The 20,254-nt window shown below is 45.4% G+C and overlaps 1 protein-coding gene across 4 annotated transcripts; it reads left to right on the forward strand.

Annotated features, from left to right (window-relative positions):
- Positions 1–207: 207 nt before the first annotated feature.
- Positions 208–7,908, forward strand: LOC100970106 (spermatogenesis-associated protein 31A1). 4 transcript variants are annotated; one of them, XM_008959882.5, is made up of 4 exons: positions 208–1,904; positions 3,050–3,137; positions 3,705–3,765; positions 4,021–7,908. In XM_008959882.5, exons 1-4 carry the CDS (start codon positions 1,674–1,676, stop codon positions 7,754–7,756), a joined length of 4,116 nt encoding a protein of 1,371 aa, XP_008958130.3. In that variant the 5' UTR covers positions 208–1,673; the 3' UTR covers positions 7,757–7,908. The 4 variants fall into 4 exon arrangements, with proteins under 4 accessions (XP_008958130.3, XP_034808191.2, XP_054947980.1 ...); XM_055092006.1 differs by lacking the exons at positions 208–1,904; positions 3,050–3,137 and adding an exon at positions 3,303–3,380 and having other exon boundaries at positions 4,021–4,082; positions 4,565–7,902; XM_034952300.2 differs by lacking the exon at positions 208–1,904 and having other exon boundaries at positions 1,982–3,380; positions 4,021–7,902.
- The last annotated feature ends 12,346 nt before the right edge of the window (positions 7,909–20,254 follow it).

Genomic DNA, 20,254 nt, shown 5'->3' on the forward strand with positions numbered 1-20,254 from the left:
GCCAAGGGAGGCAGTGAGGGATTGTGCTACCCACCCGGGGAACTGTGCTTTACCCAGAGATTTTTGCAAACCCCAGAACAGGTAATCCCTTTGTGAGTCCACACCACCAGGGCCTTGGGTCCCAAGCACAAAGCTGTGCAGACCCATAGCAGGGGCTCCAGCTGGCAGCCACTTGGGCAGGTACTGAGCTGTAGGAGTTTCTGCATACTCTGGTGGCTCGCAGAAATCCAGTGAAGCAGGAGATCCATCAACTCCCATGAGAAGGGGGCTGAAGCCAGGGAGCCAAGCAGACCCACTCCCACAGAACCCCACAAGCTAAGACCCACTGGCATGGAATCCCCACTGGCCAGCACAGCACCTGGAGTCTGCCTAAGAAGACCAAGTTCCTGGGGAGAAGAGTGACCGCCATTACTGCGGGTCTAGCCGGTGGTTTTCCCCCGCCAGTGCTAGGGAGACTGGGTGGTCTGCGCTGGGCAGAATTCCCCACAGTGCAGTACAGAGGCTGTGGCAGATATACCATTATTGTATATCCAAAGGAATATACATCATTCTATTACAAAGATACATGCACGTGTATGTTTATTGCAGCACTGTTCCCAACAGCAAAGACATGGAATCAACCCAATGCCCACCAATGATAGACTGGATAAATAAAATGTGGTACATATACACCATGGAATACTATGCAGCCATAAAAAGGAATGAGATCAAGTCCTTTGCAGGGACATGGATGAAGCTGGAAGCCATTATCCTCAGCAAACTAACACAGGAACAGAAAACCAAATACCACATGTTCTCACTTACAAGTGGGAGCCGAACAATGAGAACATATGGACACTGGGAGGGGAACAACACACCCTGGCACCTGTCGAGGGAGGGCCGGTGGTAGGGAGAGCATCGGGAAAAATAGCTAATGCATGCTGGGTTTAATACCTAAGTGATGGGTTGATAGGTGCAGCAAATCACCATGGTACATATTTGCCTATGTAAGAAAACTGCATGTCCTGCACATGTATCCCGAAAGTTAAAATAAAATAAATACATAAGTACATAAATAAAATTTTAAAAGACAAAAAAAAAAACCTTAATTGTATGTGGGTAGTTCCCTTTGATTGAAAGTGAGATAGAAATAATTTTTTAAAACTTACTATTCAAAATTTGCAAAACTAAATAAGAGTAAAAGAAATTTACATTTTGTCCCTGGATTGATACAAGACAAAAACATAGTGTGGGAAAGCTGGAGTTGAGGATGAACGAGATTCTGAGAATAAAAATCCCTGGTACATAGCCAAAATTTCAGAACTTCAGATTTTCAAGGGCTATAAAATAGGTAACCTCAAGCCACCGTCTCCAACAGATAAAAGGAACCAGGTAATATCTATATTCCAGGGAGAAAGAATAGAAAATTGGCTATCACTGACAAAACTTAGTGGGAAGGAGGGATCTAGAAGGTGGGATGGTGGAGGGATCCCCAGCTTGGGGGGTGGGGAGGGGCTGTGCTCCAGTCTCCCCCTCCCCTGCCCCTCTCCCTCCCCCTCCCCCTCCTGCTGCGCCTCCCCCTCCCTCTGCGCCTCCCCCTCCCACTGCCCCTCCCCAACAAAGGAGCCCTTTGTGACATCAAGGCCCCACCTCTGTGACACAGGCCTGGGCCCCGGTCCCTAGTCTCCACAGGGATGCCCAGAGCTCAGTTGCTTGAAAGCAATGCGCCTATTCACATGGAGAATCTTCCCTTTCCTTTAAAATTACTTAGTGCCTCATCGCTAAACGCCCCCAGCTCCACACCATGGGTGTTGGATATCTTCCTCACCTTGGTGTTTGCCCTGGGGTTCTTCTTCCTATTACTCCCCTACTTATCTTACTTCCGTTGTGATGACCCACCCTCACCATCGCCTGGGAAGAGAAAGGTAAGGAACCCTCAGTCCCGACCCACAGAGCTTGATTCTCTCCTTTCTTTTTATTATTAGTTCCACTTTTCCAAATCCAGTGGAGAGCCTTCTATGATGGGAAGTCTCAGAAGAGACCAGAACCTCATCCTTCCAGGGAGCGGCAGGGCAGCCAGGGGTTGGTAGGGGTAGATAGTGTACTGGGATTTCCATCCCAAGCTCTCAGTCCATCTGTGGGGGAGCACAGAAGGCATCAAGGCAAAATCAAACCAGTGGACTCAGCACCAGTACCAGTCATGAGACTGGGGAGGTCTCTGTCCGAGACCAGGCCCTGAGCCCTGGCTCATCAGCCCCTTTCTGGGGCAGGTGGCTCAGGGCCCAGCCTCCCCTGTGTGGGGTGATCTGGGGCCTGTGCTGGGCCCCCGAGGGCCTCCCACCAGGGCCTGGTGTCTCCTCTGGTCTCCTGGGAAGCAGAATCCTACCTGATAGCTCAGCAGTGCCTGCGGGCCTGAACTTGGGTGTTCCTGGAGCAGAGGAACAGGGACTGAAGGTGTCCGTGGTGGACCTCATATTGAAAATCCCTCTGTGTGTGTGTGTGTGTGTGTGTGTGTGTGTGATTTTTATTTTATTTGTGTGTGTTATTTTTATTTTATTTTTTATTTTATTTTATTTTTTGAGATGGAGTCTCGCTCTGTGGCGCAGGTTGCAGTGAAATGGAGCGATATCGGCTCACTGCAACCTCTGCTTCCCGAGTTCAAGCCATTCTCCTGTCTTAGCGTCCTGAATAGCTGGGGATTACAGGCGCCCACCACCATGCCTGCCTAATTTTTGTATTTTTAGTAGAGACGGGGTTTTACCATGGCCAGGCTGGTCTCAAACTCCTGACCTCAGGTGATCAACCCACCTTGGCCTCCCAAAGTGCTTGGATTATAGGCGTGAGCCACCGCGCCCAGCCCCCTCTTGCTGTTTTTCTAAGAAGAAAAGCAGTTTATCATCCATTTAAACATGAGTGGGAGGAAGCACACAGAGCTCCCTGAGCAAGACAGAGAGAGCCATGCGGTTCCTGAGTGCAGCATGCTGCGGCTGGGCTGGGGCAGAGAGGGAGAGCCGGTCCTAGCTTCTCGCCCTTTCTTGTCTCCCATTGTCATCTTGTCTCTCCGCGTCAGCTTGTCTCCGTACATCATCGTGTCTCCCAGTGCCCAGTAGGGCGGAGGCGGAGGCCCAGAGGCAGGATGAAAAACCACAGTCTGAGAGGTAAGGCTCTGCCAGAGCACACTAGAGTTAATTTGATCTCATCTGTCCCGGAGGGAACTGACTCTGAAGAAGTCAGTTGAAGAAGCCTGAGGTGGGGGCTCCTAGGAAGGAAATCAGAACCCCGGGTCCTTCTCAGATTCCATGCCGGAATGAAGCCATGGTGGGCCAGGGACTGGGCGTTACCCAGCAGGGGGCAGTGTGTGTGTCCTGGGGAGACCAATGCCTGCCTGGATGCGGAGGGGGGTGAGGGGCCTCCCGCTCCCTGGGAACAGCTGTTCAACTCTGCTAAGGCTGATTCCTCTTTGAGACCACCCCAGTCCTTTCTCCCCACAGGGCAGTTGTGAGGACTGTGGGGGTGGGGGGTCCGTGTGTGGAAGCCCTTTGTGAATGAAAAAGCCCTGTCCTCCATGCCTTGCTATTAACGTCGGGGTCATGTGGCTTTGGACACAGATGGGTGGGGTGCAGGGTCTAATTCCCCATGGTCCTCCCTAAAGAAACAGCCACTCAGCCTCCTGTGAGATCCCAGGCCCCTCCCTCACTGCCCTAACCCAGTCTCCTGATTTCCAGCTGGTAGAGAGTGCCCGAGAGGCCTGGAGAAGACTTTGGACCTGCTTTCACAACTGCAGAGGTGAGGCACTTCCCCTTCCCTGCATCCTTCCTACCAGGGCTGGGACGTGACCCCAGGGCCACAGGCAGCCTGGAGCTGACCTGGGATGGGGAGACCAGGGGGACAGAGGATGGGAGTAAAACCCTGGGGCGAGGGGTAGCAGGAGAATTGGGCAATCAGGGTGTGGGGTGGTGGAGGGGCTGTGGCCCGAGCACCCACTCTGCCCTCCGGCCCCACCGGCTCCTGGCTGCAGCTCATGCCTCCTGTCTCCTGCAGCCTCCTGGAGCCACACCTTGACAAAGGTGACTTTGGTCAGCTCTCCGGTCCAGACCCCCCAGGTGAGGTGGGCGAAAAAGCACCTGATGGAGCCTCCCAGTCCTCTCATGAGCCTATGGAAGATGCTGCTCCCATTCTCTCCCCGTTAGCTTCCCCGGATCCTCAAGCCAAGCATCCTCAGGATCTGGCCTCCACCCCATCACCAGGCCCAATGACCACCTCAGTCTCCTCCCTAAGTGCCTCCCAGCCACCAGAACCTTCCCTTCCCCTAGAACACCCCTCACCCGAGCCACCTGCACTTTTCCCTCACCCACCACACACCCCTGATCCTCTGGCCTGCTCTCCGCCTCCTCCAAATGGCTTCACTGCTCCTCCCCTGCGGGACTCCACACTGATAACTCCATCTCACTGTGACTCAGTGGCACTTCCACTGGGCACCGTCCCTCAAAGCTTGTCTCCACATGAGGATTTGGTGGCTTCTGTCCCAGCCATCTCAGGCCTTGGTGGCTCAAACAGTCATGTTTCTGCCTCCTCCTGGTGGCAGGAGACTGCCAGAACCTCGTGCGCCTTTAACTCATCAGTCCAGCAAGATCATCTTTCCCGCCACCCACCAGAGACCTGTCAGATGGAAGCTGGTAGCCCGTTTTTGCTCAGCTCTGATGGCCAGAATGTCGTGGGGATACAAGTCACAGAAACAGCCAAGGTCAACATTTGGGAAGAAAAAGAAAATGTTGGATCATTTACAAATCAAATGACCCCAGAAAAGCACTTAAATTCTTTGCGGAATTTGGTTAAATCATTGGATGCTGAGCAGGACACCACAAACCCAAAACCCTTCTGGAACATGGGAGAGAACTCGAAACAGCTGCCCGGACCTCAGAAGCTCTCAGATCCTAGGCTCTTGCAGGAAAGTTTTTGGAAGAATTATAGCCAGCTTTTCTGGGGCCTCCCCTCTCTGCACAGCGAGTCCCTGGTGGCTAACGCCTGGGTAACTGACAGGTCTTATACTTTACGGTCTCCTCCTTTCTTGTTCAATGAAATGTCCTATGTCTGCCCAATTCAAAGGGAGACTACAATGTCCCCACTGCTTTTCCAGGCCCAGCCCCTGTCCCATCTGGGGCCCGAGTGCCAACCCTTTATTTCATCCACACCCCAATTCCGGCCCACACCTATGGCTCAGGCCGAGGCTCAGGCCCATCTTCAATCCTCTTTCCCAGTCCTATCTCCTGCTTTTCCATCCCTGATTAAGAACACTGGAGTAGCTTGCCCTGCATCGCAGAATAAAGTGCAAGCTCTCTCCCTACCTGAAACTCAGCACCCTGAATGGCCTTTGTTGAGGAAACAACTAGAAGGTAGGTTGGCTTTACCCTCTGAGGTCCAAAAATCTCAGGACGTCTTTAGTGTCTCCACTCCTAACCTTCCCCAGGAAAGTTTGACACCCATTCTGCCTGAGAACTTTCCAGTCAGTCCTGAAATCTGGAGACAACTGGAGCTACACATAAAAAAGTGGATCATCCAACACTGGGGCAAGCTGGGAAGGATCCAAGAGTCTCCGGATCTGATGCAGCTTCGGGATGAATCACCAGGGACAAGTCAGGCCAAGGGCAAACCCAGTCCCTGGCAGTCCTCCATGTCCACAGGTGAAAGCAGCAAGGAGGCACAGAAGGTGAAGTTCCAGCTAGAGAGCGACCCGTGCCCACATCTGGGGCAAATTCTGGGTGAGACCCCACAAAATCTATCCAGGGACATGAAAAGCTTCCCACGGAAGGTTCTGGGGGTGACTTCTGAGGAGTCGGAAAGGAACTTGAGGAAGCCCTTGAGGAGTGACTCGGGAAGTGATTTATTAAGATGCACAGAGAGGACTCATATAGAAAACATCCTGAAAGCCCACATGGGCAGGCACTTGGGCCAGACCAACGAGGGCTTGATCCCCGTGCGTGTGCGTCGATCCTGGCTTGCTGTCAACCAGGCTCTTCCCGTGTCCAACACCCACATGAAAACCAGCAATCTAACAGCCCCAAAAAGTGGGAAAGCCTGTGTGAACACAGCCCAGGTGCTTTCCTTCCTCGAGCCGTGTACTCAGCAGGTGTTGGGAGCCCATATTGTGAGGTTTTGGGCCAAACACAGGTGGGGTCTACCCCTCAGGGTCCTCAAGCCCATTCAGTGCTTTAAACTGGAAAAGGTTTCATCCTTGTCCCTTACACAGCTTGCCGGTCCCTCCTCAGCCACCTGTGAATCTGGGGCTGGCTCAGAAGTTGAGGTGGACATGTTCCTTAGAAAGCCACCAATGGCAAGTCTGAGAAAGCAGGTGCTGACCAAAGCATCTGATCACATGCCAGAGAGTCTTCTGGCCTCCTCACCTGCATGTAAGCAGTTCCAGAGGGCACCGCGAGGAATCCCATCTTGGAATGATCATGGGCCCTTGAAGCCTCCTCCAGCTGGAGAGGAGGGCAGTTGGCCATCTAAGCCCCTCACGTACAGCCTCACAGGCAGCACCCAGCAGAGCAGGAGCTTAGGAGCCCAATCTTCAAGGGCTAGAGAGACCAGGGAGGCAGAGCCACAACCCAGAGTCCCCTTGGAAACCTGTATGCTGGCAAACCTCCAAGCCACAAGTGAGGATGTGCATGGTTTCGAGGCTCCAGGGACCAGCAAAAGCTCTCTACACCCTAGAGTGTCTGTCTCCCAAGATCCAAGAAAGCTGTGTCTTATGGAGGAGGTTGTTAGTGAATTTGAGCCTGGAATGGCCACAAAGTCAGAGACCCAGCCTCAAGTTTGTGCCGCTGTTGTGCTCCTTCCAGATGGGCAAGCATCTGTTGTGCCCCACGCTTCAGAGAATTTGGCTTCTCAGGTGCCCCAGGGCCATCTCCAGAGCATGCCTACTGGGAACATGTGGGCTTCCCAGGAGCTACATGACCTCATGGCAGCCAGAAGGAGCAAACTGGTGCACGAGGAGCCCAGAAACCCAAACTGTCAAGGCTCATGCAAGAGCCAAAGGCCAATGTTTCCCCCTATTCACAAGAGTGAGAAGTCTAGGAAGCCCAACTTAGAAAAACATGAAGAAAGGCTTGAAGGATTGAGGACTCCTCAACTTACCCCAGTCAGGAAAACAGAAGACACCCATCAGGATGAAGGCGTCCAGCTACTGCCGTCAAAGAAACAGCCTCCTTCAATAAGCCACTTTGGAGAAAACATCAAGCAATTTTTTCAGTGCATTTTTTCAAAGAAAAAAAGCAAGCCGGCACCAGTCACTGCTGAGAGCCAAAACACAGTAAAAAACAGATCATGTGTGTACAGCAGCAGTGCTGAAGCTCAGGGTCTCGTGACGGCAGTTGGACAAATGCTGGAGGAGAAAATGTCAGTTTGTCATGCGCGCCATGCCTCGAAGGTAAATCAGCACAAACAGAAGTTTCAAGTCCCAGTCTGTGGGTTTCCCTGCAACCACAGGCACCTCTTCTACTCAGAACACGGCAGAATATTGAGCTATGCAGCCAGCAGTCAACAAGCCACTCTCAAGAGCCAGGGTTGTCCCAACAGAGACAGGCAAATCAGAAATCAACAGCCCTTGAAAAGTGTGCGGTGCAACAATGAGCAATGGGGCCTGCGACATCCCCAAATCTTGCACCCCAAGAAAGCTGTATCCCCAGTCAGTCCCCCTCAGCACTGGCCGAAGACATCCGGTGCCTCTAGCCACCATCACCACTGTCCAAGGCACTGTCTTCTTTGGGAAGGTATCTGATTTGGTCAGTCACAAATTCTTTTTTAGCCTTCCCTGGAGAAAAACAAGTCCCCAAGAAAAAATTCACTCTATGTAGAGAAAAAATATTTTCTCTCATGTTAGTACATGCAGAACATTTAATATTCCACAATAAATATGGTTTTTTATTCATAAGAGGGTGATGGCTTTTATTTGTGCCATGCTTGGTGTGGGCTTGGTTTCCAGAAGCGACAGGACGTGGAGGGATGTTGACAGTGGTGCTGTAAGCCCACCTTCATCCTGAGTTCCTTCACTGAACCTTATGTTTCCGTAATACCGTCTTTACACAAACAACAAAAAATTCTAAAAACAAGATGAGAAAAACCTATGAAGGTCCCACTCTGAAATAAGGTTCAACCCATCTTTCCACTACTTACTCTACCTCAAACTTCATGCAGCTGTAGGGAGAAGGTTTGCAGAGATGTCACGGGACTGAACATCTCCATGCAGGCTCCAGGAAGTGCCACAACCGAGTACCTTCATGTGTCACAAAATAGTGGAAGTCTGGGTGGGAGAGTGCTGGGCCCTGAGTTCAGAAGTGGGCGAAGTCTTGACCCTGGGTATCCTGGTGGAGAATAGATAATGTCTGCCCCTGGGAAGCCCCTTCTCTCCCTGACAAAGGCTGGGATGGAGATGGGCCCTCTTAGCTCAGCCAACATGCGAAGCAGAGAGTCCCCATCCCACTGCCTCTCCCTTTCTCGCACTCTGGAGTGGCGGTGGGGACAGACCTTCCAGCTCTGTGCATGTGTAGGTGGGGGCTAGGGGGTCAGGGGGGCAGCCTTCATGGAGGTTGCTGAGGGCCGTGAACTCCCCTGCCCCAGATGAGTGAATGACCCTGCTCCTGGGTCACCGGCCTTTGTCTATCTCACCTACATGTCTCTCAGCTTCAGCGAAGTAGTTCTGGGTGAATGGAGTAGGGTATGCCTGTGTGTGCAGAGGCTTCTGATGGTGGGACTCTGTAGAGCTACAGGGGATGCAGACAGAGAATTGAAAAGGAGGCAAAGTGGTGTGTGTGAGGGAGCCATCAGCGGTGCCGTGAGCCAGGAGACTCTGACATTCCAACCCCTTAGACAGGCCTAGAGGGGCCTAGTGTCTCATCCTGGCCACACCCCAGGGTCTGTCTCTGCTCCAGCTCCCAGATCACAGACCCCTAGAAAAACCATATTTACCCCCAACACAGAGGGCCATATTAGTGAGAAGGCAAAGTGAATAAGGAAGATGAATTTCTTAACATCTTCGATAAGCTTGCACATAATAATCTACTGAACTTTTTTTTTTTTTTTTGAGACAGAGTTTCACTGTTTTGCCCAGGCTGGAGTGAAGTAGTGCAGTCTTGGCTCACTGCAAACTCCGGCCCCCGGGTTCAAGCGATTCTTCTGCCTCAGCCTCCCAAGTGGCTGAGACGATAGGCACCCACCACCATGCCCGACTAATTTTTATATTTTTAGTAGAGACGGGGTTTTGCTATGTTGGCCAGGCTGGCCTCGAACTCCTCGCCTCAGGTGATCTACCGGCCTCAGCCTCCCAAAGAGCTAGGATTACAGGCATGAGCCATGGCGCCTGGCCTACCTATTGAATTTTTTAAAGGATGTGTTGACAATAGGTGGAAAAGCAAGGACTAGAGAACCCCAGGCATGAGTCGAAGTCTGGTGACCTTTAATATACATGTAGCCCCAGGACTGCTCCCTGGGGAAAGGTGGTGACTTACAAGGGCCCAGCAGCTGAGCTGGGGTCACACAGCAAATCTCCCCTGGCTCCTGACATCCTTGCTTGCCCCAGAGACCAGCAAGGGAAGATGCAGGCAGGCAGGATTTGAACATACAAGGGAGCTGGAAGTGACCTGTCCAGAATGGGCAGAGTATGGGCAGGACAGGAGCCGTCCCTGCTGTCTCCCTCTGCTTTCAGCACAGCTTTCCTCCTCTCTGGGCCCTGTCCATATGGGAAAGCAGGAGGTCTCCACAAATCATGGACAGGAGGAGCCAGGTCTCTAGAGGGAGTTTTCTCTGCCTTGTGCCACATACAGGCGTGCAAGAGGCCCAGTTCCGGGGGCCTCATTTCAATGGTGGAGAGGCCAGTGCCAGGCAGTGCCACTGATCTAGATGACAATGGAAATGGCCCTGCCCCCAACATGTGGGACTGGCCGGCACCGGGGTTTAGGGGGCAGTGGGCACAGTCTCCAGCCTGTGGCTTCTCCTGGAGCCAGGTCCTCTCTGGGGCCCGGATAACTGAAGCAGCCTCCAAGGTGGGCCCAGCGGTGACAGTGGAGCCAGGATCAGCAGGAGGAGCTGGGACCTGGAGCAGAGAGCAGCCCCGGTCCTCTGGGAGCTCAGGAGAGTGTGGCACAGAGCTGGGACCCTGACCACTGAGGATGGGCCATGCCTGGCTGCTGCTGGGTTCCCTCAGGAAACCAAGACGCGAGTTCTGGGATGTGGAGGAGCTGGACGTGGAGCCCATGGCTCAGGCCAGGAGAAGCGCCACAGGCAACGCTGAGAGACCAGCAAGAACACAGGAAGCAACAACCCCTTAGCCCTTCTGCAGCTCAGTCTCCCATGACATGCAGCGAGGCCAGCAATGGAGAGACCCACGGAGACCTCCCACAGGAACCTCACAGAGATATCTCCTACAGAGTGAGCACACTGGGACCTCTCACTGCCACAGAGAGAGACACACTGCAGCCTCCACAGAGACCCCACGGAGCTCTCAGAGTCCTCATGGTGCCCCACAGAGACCTAGCACAGAGATTCCCAGAGTCCTCACCCAGAGAACCCCACAGAGGCCACGCTGAGAGACTTCACTCAGTCCCACAGAGACCTCCCGCAAATGTCAGAGACCTTCCATGGTTCTCACAGGGAGATCTCACACAGAGACCCCACAAAGACCTCAGAGACTTCACACAGAGTCATAAAACAGGGACCTCATGCAGAGACTCATGCAGCTCACTGCAACCTCCGGCCTCCAGCCCCAGAAATGGCACACGGCACCCCCCACTGCCTCACAGAGACCTCTCTCAGAGTCCTCCTCACACAGAGACCTTGCCTGGAGACCTCCCACTCTCCACAGAGACCTTGTATAGATTCCTCACACAGGCCTCAGGTTGCTCCACACTCATTGCCCAGAAGCCTCTCACATAGAATTCCCTCAAACATTCCACACAGAGATTCTGTAGGGCTTTCACAGGGTCCTCACACAGGGTCCTCACACAGGGACTTCATATAGTCCATGGTCCCTCACACAGAGACCTAGCACGGAGATTTCACACAGGGACTTCCCACAGAGACCCCACAGAGACCTCTGGAAGATACCTCCCACACAGACCTTCTGCAAAGGCCTCATACAGAGGCCTCACAAGAGGCAATGGAGCCCTCTTGCTGCCCCATGGAGTCCTCCCACAGAGACCTCATGTGGCCTCACAGGCCTCGTACAGAAACTGACTCGGATTTCTTAGAGACTTTCCACACAGAACTCACGCAGAAACCTCACACTGAGGCTCCACAGAGACCTCACTCAGAGTTCTCACCAGGAGCCTGGCACCGAGGCCTCCCATGCAGCGCTCTCACAGCGTCCTCACCATAGGTGAGATGCCCCTCACAGATACTCCTCAGAGATCTGGCCCAGAGGCTTCACAGAGACCTCACATCCATCCATTCTTTAGGGGCCTGAGCAGCCACCTGTTGACACGTCCTTCTCAGTGGATATAAAACCACTCAGCACAGTAGCAGCACAGCCGGGATATCAGTTGCACTCCCCAGGAACCCTGGGACACCCAGATACTGTCAGCATTGCAGTGAAGGCGGTTTTCTGCTTGGGGACATCCTCACACTTTTTTTTTTTTTTTTTGTAATATCGCTGCCTCTGAAAAGAATTATGGATTCCACAGGCAGACCTGCAAAATTCTTTCTTCCACAGGTTTCCATTAGCTTGAATTCTGACCCACAATTTAGAAAATTCATTTTTTTAAAATTATTTTTTGAGATGGAGTCTTGCTCTGTCGCCCAGGCTGGAGTCCAGTGGGATAATCTTGGCTCACTGCAACCTCCGCCTCTGGAGTTCAAGAGATTCTCCTGCTTCAGCCTCCTGAGTAGCTGGGATTATAGGTGTGCACTACCATGCTCGGCTAATTTTTGTAGTTTTAGTAGAGACAGGGTTTCACCATGTTGGCCAGCTGGACTCGAACTCCTGACCTCAGGTGATCCACCCGCCTCGGCCTCCCAAAGTGCTGAGATTATAGGCATGAGCCACTGTGCCCAACCAAAAATTTTTAAGTGAGGAAAATGTTACCAACCTTCAATGAAAGAAAATATCTTATTTGTTCAGTTTGTTATTATCCAGCCAAATTATATCAATGTCATATATTTTTTAAAGTTTGGGGGAGACAAGACTTGAATTTGAGATGCCTGACTTCTGTACTTTGAAAATATGATAAAAACCTCTAGAAAATGAACCCCAGAAATGAAACAAACCAGCAAAGAGGCATCTGGACTCACACTGGTCTCCCAGGGGACTGTGCAACTAGCACATAATTTCATACAGAACAGCTTGGATCACGTTTGCAGAGTTCATTTTATTTTTAGCAAGCTAATAATCATGCAAAGATTTTTCACAAATAGGTCAAATCTCTAGCAACATTCTTATCGTATCACTTGGAAAAATTATACTTCTTAATAATATTATTTTATTCCTTAAAATGCAGTAATGCCCTCAAATAGTAGTATGACACATATTTGTCAGACATGACTTAGTCCTAATGTTCCACAAACATAGCTTAAGCAGATGGGCAATTTAAAAGGATTTATTTTTTAAACAGTTCTATGAAACACGCATTCTCTAAGATGGGCAGTAGGGATCCATTTTATATTCATTACAGGGCTAAAAAAGGAATGTTTTGAAATCTTACAAAACAAATTAATCTATGCTTGAGATATATACATAGCCTAATAAAATATATTGAGGAAGGGACACGTTAACATTTGAGTGGAAGAAGGTATACATTTAATTAGCATTTGTATAATAAAAATGAATTATGAATGGCCTCACTAATTATATACGCAGCACTTTCCAAAGGGTGCACTCTGGTAAGACTACTTACTTCTCATTGCTCATAAGCAAACTGTTGTCCTTGCCTTGGTAAAATCTATTTTAACAATAGCTGTTAAAGCATATCACTAGATTATCCAACGGGATGACAGGGTCACAGTCTTTTCTCTAAGAGAGGCATAGCTGACATCAAGGCTCTTTTAGCCTATTTGTTTCAACAAAAAATCCCCTTTCTATATTCTTCATAATTAAAAAATTTTAACTTAATTTTTCCACTTCCTTATAATGTCACTGCATCGTAAAATAATGGAATCGACATGGATCTTCAGATTATACATATACATATATATATAGTTTTTTTTTTTTTTTTTTTTGAGACAGAGTCTTGCTCTGTCACCCAGGCTAGAGTGCAGTGGCGTGATCTTGGCTCACTGCAAGCTCAGCCTCCTGGGTTCACACCGTTCTCCTGCCTCAGCCTCCTGAATAGCTGGGACTACAGGCGCCAGCAAGCATGACAGGCTAATTTTTTTGTATTTTTTTTTTTTAGTAGAGAGAGGGTTTCACTGTGTTAGCCCGGATGGTCTGGATCTCTTGACCACGTGATCCACCCTCCTCGGCCTCCCAAAGTGCTGGGATTACAGGCATGGGCCACCGCGCTTGGCCTATAGTTTTTTTCAACAGCGCAACTTAAATAAGTTTAGTTATCAGAACAAAATAGAGTCAATTAGAAAAAAAAATTCATACAGAAAAATATACTTTTCAAGTTGACTGTTTTAACAGAGTTAAAATAAGTGATTATACTTCAGTCATTTGATTTAAATTTGCTCAGAGTGGCCAGAAAATCTAGAAACATAGAAAATGTCCATACTAAATAGTTGATTGCTATGACACGTTGAATGTGCTGTTCCTCAATAGTAATTCATAGTTCAGTAATCTACGCAAAATTGCAATGAATAATGTGCATTAAAGCAACATTTCCATCAATCAGTGTATATTCATCTGCCATATATTGCCTCAGATGATTTGAGTGTCTAATTTCACAGAATAAATTTGAGCCTTTACCCCAGAAGAAATAATCAACGGGGCTCAATCTATTAAAAAGATATTGACAGTATTTCCAGGCTCTATTAACATCTATATTTTATTTTTAATTAGATTCACCTACTTCAAAGCTTGTAAATATTTTTACCATTTATATGTGCCCAGATGAAATGGATATCAATAATTAGATAATGGAGAAAACAACAAACACAGATCTTCTTTGTTGTTAAAATATTTTACGTCAGAGCACTTTGCTAGAAATAAAGTAATTTTTAATCTCCAGACAAAAGACTGTCTAAATGACATTCAGAATGTATTACAAATTTAGATTTAGAATAGATTTATGTTTAAAACAGGCCTCATACTGCTTTCAACAAATCGGGCACTACAGAACAGAATGTGGGGAGGGTGAGAATGATGTGATGACTTCTTAACACTGAGCAAAGAAGCAAAAAACAAGTTGTCTTTCTACAATGTTGATCCCTAAGAGCGATTTCCCTTTATAGATTGCAATATAACTCCAGTTGCATTGTTATTATTTTACAAAGAACTCCCACAGAAAAAACTTTCTGGAGGTTTTCCCCTATATACACACCTACATTCTCTGCCATGCTCACACCGTTGGCAAAGTATGGTGCATCCAGCCACAGACCATCAAGGGGCTTGATAATTGCCTCCTCCATATACCTTCTGAGGTCGGTCAGGTTTATAACCATTCGTGTAACACAATTCATCCTTATAACTGGGCCTATGGCCTTGTGGCTTGTCACCTTTTCCAAGCAGGTGCTTGTCATCTTGGTTGCTCAGAGGTTTGCTGTGGCATCTTCCCTCACCTGCGGCCGGGCTGGCCTCCACCATGCTGCAACCAGAAGAGCCCACTTCCGTGGGGACAGAGCTTCCGTGCTCTCCACAGCCACGTCACGCTGCCGCTGTGCAAATGATGCCAACTGTAAATCCCAGAAAACTGCAAAATAATGCTGCGCCAGGCACAGTCGGTGAGGATTTAGAGGATGCTAACGTCTTTCCTAAGAAACGTGGGTGACATCGGCCAGGCACGGTGGCTCACGCCTGTAATCTCAGCACCTTGGGAGGTCGAGGCGGGCAGATCACGAGATCAGGGGATCGAGACCATCCTGGCTAACACGGTGAAACCCCCTCTCTACTAAAAATACAAAAAAATTAGCCGGACATGGTGGGGGCGCCTGTGGTCCCAGCTACTCGGGAGCCTGAGGCAGGAGAATGACGTGACCCCAGGAGGCGGAGCTTGCAGTGAGCCGAGATCGCGCCACTGCACTCCAGCCTGGGTGACAGAGCGAGATTCTGTCTCAAAAAAAAAAAAAAAAAAAAAGGATAGAAAATAACATTAAACTTGAAGGACGCTTTACGCCAAATGGACCTAATAGACACATACAGAAACTTCACCCAACAGCAGCAGAATACACATTCTTCTCAGGGACACATAGAACATTCTGCAGGATAGACAACAGGTTAGACCACAAGACGAATCTTTGCAAATTTAATATTAGAATCATATCAAGTACCTTTTCAGACAACAATGATATGACACTAGAAACCAACAATAGAAGGAATTCCAGAAAATGTACGAATATGTGGAAACTAAGCAACATGGTGCTGAACCACCAATAGGTCAATGAAGAAATGAAAATTAAAAGAATTAAGCAACATGCTCTTGAACAACCAATAGGTCAATGAAGAAATTAAACAAGAAATGTAAAAATATCTTGAGAAAAACAAAAATGGAAACACAACATACCGAAACTTATGAGATACAGCAAAAGCATTTCTAAGAGGAAAGTTTATAGCAATAAACATCAACAGCAAAAAGAAGAAATATCTCAAATAAACAACTTAGTATTATGCCTCAAGGAAATAGAAAAAGGATATCAAATTCTTCCAATGTTAGCAGAAGGAAATAAAATAATAAAGATCAGAGCAAAAATAAGTGAAATGAAAACTAGAAAATGACACAAAAGATGAACAAAACTCAGTTTCTTAAAAATATAAAACCAATAATCTTTTAGCTAGACTAAGAAAAAAGGAGAGAAGACTCAAATAAATAAAATTAGAAATGAAAAAGGAGACATTATAACTGATACCACAAAAATACAAAGGATCATAAGAGACTGTTACAATTACATGCCTTTACAAAAATCATTTTTTCATTGGCAACAACGTTGGAAAATGTTACGCTAAAAGAAATAAGCGATGCCAAAAAAGACAAAAACTGCATGTTCTCAATTATATGTGGAATCTAAAACAATCAAACTGAAAGAAGCAGAGAGCAGAATGGTCATTAGCAGAGGCTGGAGGTGCGGGGTGGAACGGATAGATATTGGACAAAAGGTACAAAGCCTCATTTATACAAAAGGAATAATAAGGTTTTTTTTTCTTTGAGATATATTGCAAAACTTGATGAAAATAGTACATAGTAAAGAATTCTACATTTTAAAAATCACTAAGAGAGTAAATTTCAAATGCATTCCCCATTAAAAATGACAAGTATTTGAGGTGGTGGATGTTAATTAGCTTAATAATTCCAGATTGTATTCATAAATTATATCATCATTTTGTACTCCATAAATATACACAACTATGATTTGTCAATTTACAATTTAAAAATAAAAACTAAAGCACAAAACAAAACAAGAAAACACAATACGTGTGTGTGTACCTATGCATGTGTGCGTCCATACAAGTGCACACACACACCCCCTTCACCTCCATTACTTTCCAAAGTGGACAAATGTGTAATTATTTTGACTTAGGCTCCAAATATCTAATCTAATTCTAATATTTCCTTATAGAATTATCAGTGGTCACTTGAGAAAGGAAGAGCTAGCTGGCAGACTACATCAGCTCAGGATTTTAAAAAAATGACTTTTTAATTTTTGTGTGTGTGTGTTTTTGTTGTTGTTAATGAGAGCTGGAGGTAATGTTCATCAGCAATGGAAATGAACTCTGGCGGTCAATGCTTCCACATTGTCTAAAACCTGCAGCTGAAAATAATGGGTGTTATTCAACTGTAAACTATGTTTATATCGTCTTTACATCCATAATTCTCTATATCTTGTGCTGTCTGATATAAGAGAATTCAGAAGAAATTCTCATAAAGCAAGTTGCCTCTTTAAGAGTTATCAGTCATGTTTCACTAGAAAAGTATAAAACACAAAGTTACAATAAAATGACATTATGGAGAAACAAATTCAATAGATAGAGCTGATATATATGAGGTTGTAAACAAAAGGAAAGACAGGGTTTTAGCATGAATTTGTTCTGTTAGTGTAAAGAAAGAAAGAAATAAAAAAGTAAATCAAATTCTACTTTGTTTTTTATTTGGAAAGGATTTATCTTATCTTAAAAGGTACTACAGTGGGAATTCTGGTGACTTCTAGGCTCATTACTTTCTGAAGAGCTCATGATAGTTCTTATTCATTTAGTGTATTCAAATACAACACTTTATCTCACAATTGTTGAGGGGGTACAAATGTAAGTCTTCAAAGAATGATATAATCATTAGAAATACATCAAGGAACAAGTACAATAAGGCAAGTAAATTTACTGATATCCCATCAGAGATAAGTGGGATATTGCAAATTAACAACAATGGAGGAACAAACCACAGTTTATTTTCTTACTTTATGAGACATCCTTTTTGAATTTTTAAAAATTATAGAGAAGTATCTTTAATTTGGTGTAGATGCTTAGTTATTCAAAAGGGAACTTAGAAAAATTAGAAGCAGACCTCTTCATTATTTTTCACAATAATAACCAATATGAAACTTTTCCTGGAAGACTAAAATCTTACCACAAAGAAATTAAGCAAAAACATTGGGCACTTCTTATATAAATACAGCCTGTTTTGAAATGGTATGTTTTTTAATTTTTAGAAACATTTTCACTTGCAGATAATTTCGCATGTGCATAAAAGTTGAAAAAATACGCAAAGAACTCCCATATACCTACCCTTTACCCAGGTTTATCAATTGTTAACATTTCATCACACTTGTTTATTCTAGATAGGTATTGATATAGATATACACACACATTTTTCTGAATTATCTAAGAGCAAGATGCAGACAGTATGCCCCTTTATTTCTATACACTAGTGTAGATTTCCTAGGAACAAAGTCATTCCTTAAAGGAGGAAATTCAGTGAGGCTTTCTGCAGTAAATGACATTCTGAGCCAGCTGATTTGGCCTTGTGACCAATATGAGGGACTATTTAACTTTGTATTTTTTTATCTCCTTCTTTCTTTACACCCAGTTATATTGTTTTCCATTTCGTTTACTCGCATAAATGTCAGATTTGTCCATGTGATTTATCAGGTTTATCAGAATATCAACTTGAATCTTTTCTTTTCTCTAACATTTATCTAAATATCTCAGGAGACTCTCATCCTTCCTTCTCTCCTTTATTCCATTTGCAAAGTTAAAAAAAAAAGCCTCAATTATGGCATTTCAGTATTCATAGTAGTACAGATAATACATTTATATCAAGGAAAAGAAACGCATTTTAGGCCAGGCGCGGTGGCTCACGCCTTTAATCCCAGCACGTTGGGTGGCCAAGGCGAGCGGATCAAGAGGTCAGGAGATGGAGACCATCCTGGCCAACATGATGAAACCCCGTCTCTACTAAAAATACAAAAATTAGCTGGATGTGGTGGCGCGTTCCGGTAGTCCCAGCTACTCCGGAGGCTGAGGCAGGAGAATTGCTTGAACCCGGGAGGCGGAAGTTGCCGTGAGCCGAGATGGTGCCATCGCACTCCAGCCTGGCGACAGAGCGAGATTGTCTCTCAAAAAAAAAAAAAAAAAAAAAAATGCATTTTAAAGGTAAGGAGACATAATATAGAATTTGTACACCAGATTCTGAACTTATGACTATTTTTAAAGGATAATTTGAAAGTTATACCAGAATATGCTGCTTCTTGATTTGGTCTTATTTTGCTCTTTTTATTTCTTGTTTTTGTTTGTTGTTTGAGGTAGGAATTTAGTTGGTTGAGGACTTTATCACTTCTAATATAAACATTTAGTAATAAAAATTTTCCTCTCACCTCTGCTTCAGCTGCATCTTACATATTTTCATATATTTTATTTTTATTTTAAATCAGTTGTATGCACTTTAGTATATTGTCAACAAGATAATATTTCTAAAATAAAAACCAGGACATCATGGGTTTACTTTCTGAACATTTCTTAACATTAAATCAGCACAGCATCTTCCCAGATCTTTTCGTTTTTGGATGGCTCCATACTTTATTCCCTACCCACTTCCTCTTTCCTTTAAAGAATGATTAACAAATTCCATAGCAATATCAAATAAAACCCGAAACATAACCAAAGTAATTGGAAGTAAAAGAGAAGGAAGGGTAAGATAGTTAACATAAACATGAACCAGTTTACACACTTTTTAATAATGTTTTTCTTTTACTTAAAAAATAAGTAGAGTGTAAAGGTAGTCCTTTGTTTAATCACTGAATCTCAAACTGTTTACTACAGGATAAAACAAGTAAAATAATCATCATCCATTATAAGCTTAATCAAGATGAGCACTGTTCAATCTTGATTAATTTATAACTAATTTTCTGCTGCTGGTACACTTTTTAAAAACAGCTTTGTTTAGCCATAATTTAAATTTTGTGTAATTTACTCACTTAAAATGTTTCATACATATTAATATATTCATTCAGTTGTTCAATCATCACCAAAGTTTAATTTTATAACATTTTTGGTACCCTCAAAGAGTCCCAGTACCCATTAGCAGTCACTTCCCATTCCTCCTCCACCTTACATCATTAGGCAACCACTGTCTAAACTTGCCTGTTTGGGAGATTTTATATAAACGGAATAATACAAAATGCACTCTTTGGTTCTGGTTTCTTTTACGCAGCATGATATTTACAAGAATATAATATTTTCACCCAGGTTGCAGCATGTGTTAGTACTTCATTCCTTTTGTTGGTCAATAACATGATATCATATATATGATATGTGATACACCATATTGTATTTATCCATTCATCAGTTAATTAACATTGGGGTTGTTTTTACTTTTTGGCTATTATAAGTAATACTGTAATAAATATTAAAAATTTTTTAAGAGCTTGTGAAGAATGGCACTAATTCTTCTTTAAATGATTGGTAGATATTATTCTAGAAATGATATCATTTCGTCAACATTATCTAATATGTTGACATTCTTTTTTTCATAGTACCTTTAATAGTTCTTTTTATTTCTATAAGGTCAATAGTAATGTCCCTCTTTCATTCTTAATTTTAGTAAGTTGAATCTCTCTTTCTCCCTGTAAGTGTAGCTAAAGTTTGTTAATTTTGTTAATCTTTTTAAAGACCCAACTCTTGGTTTTGTTGATTTGCTCTACCATTTTT

Source organism: Pan paniscus, chromosome 11, assembly GCF_029289425.2.
Source record: "Pan paniscus chromosome 11, NHGRI_mPanPan1-v2.0_pri, whole genome shotgun sequence".
Taxonomy (NCBI): Eukaryota; Metazoa; Chordata; class Mammalia; order Primates; family Hominidae; genus Pan; species Pan paniscus.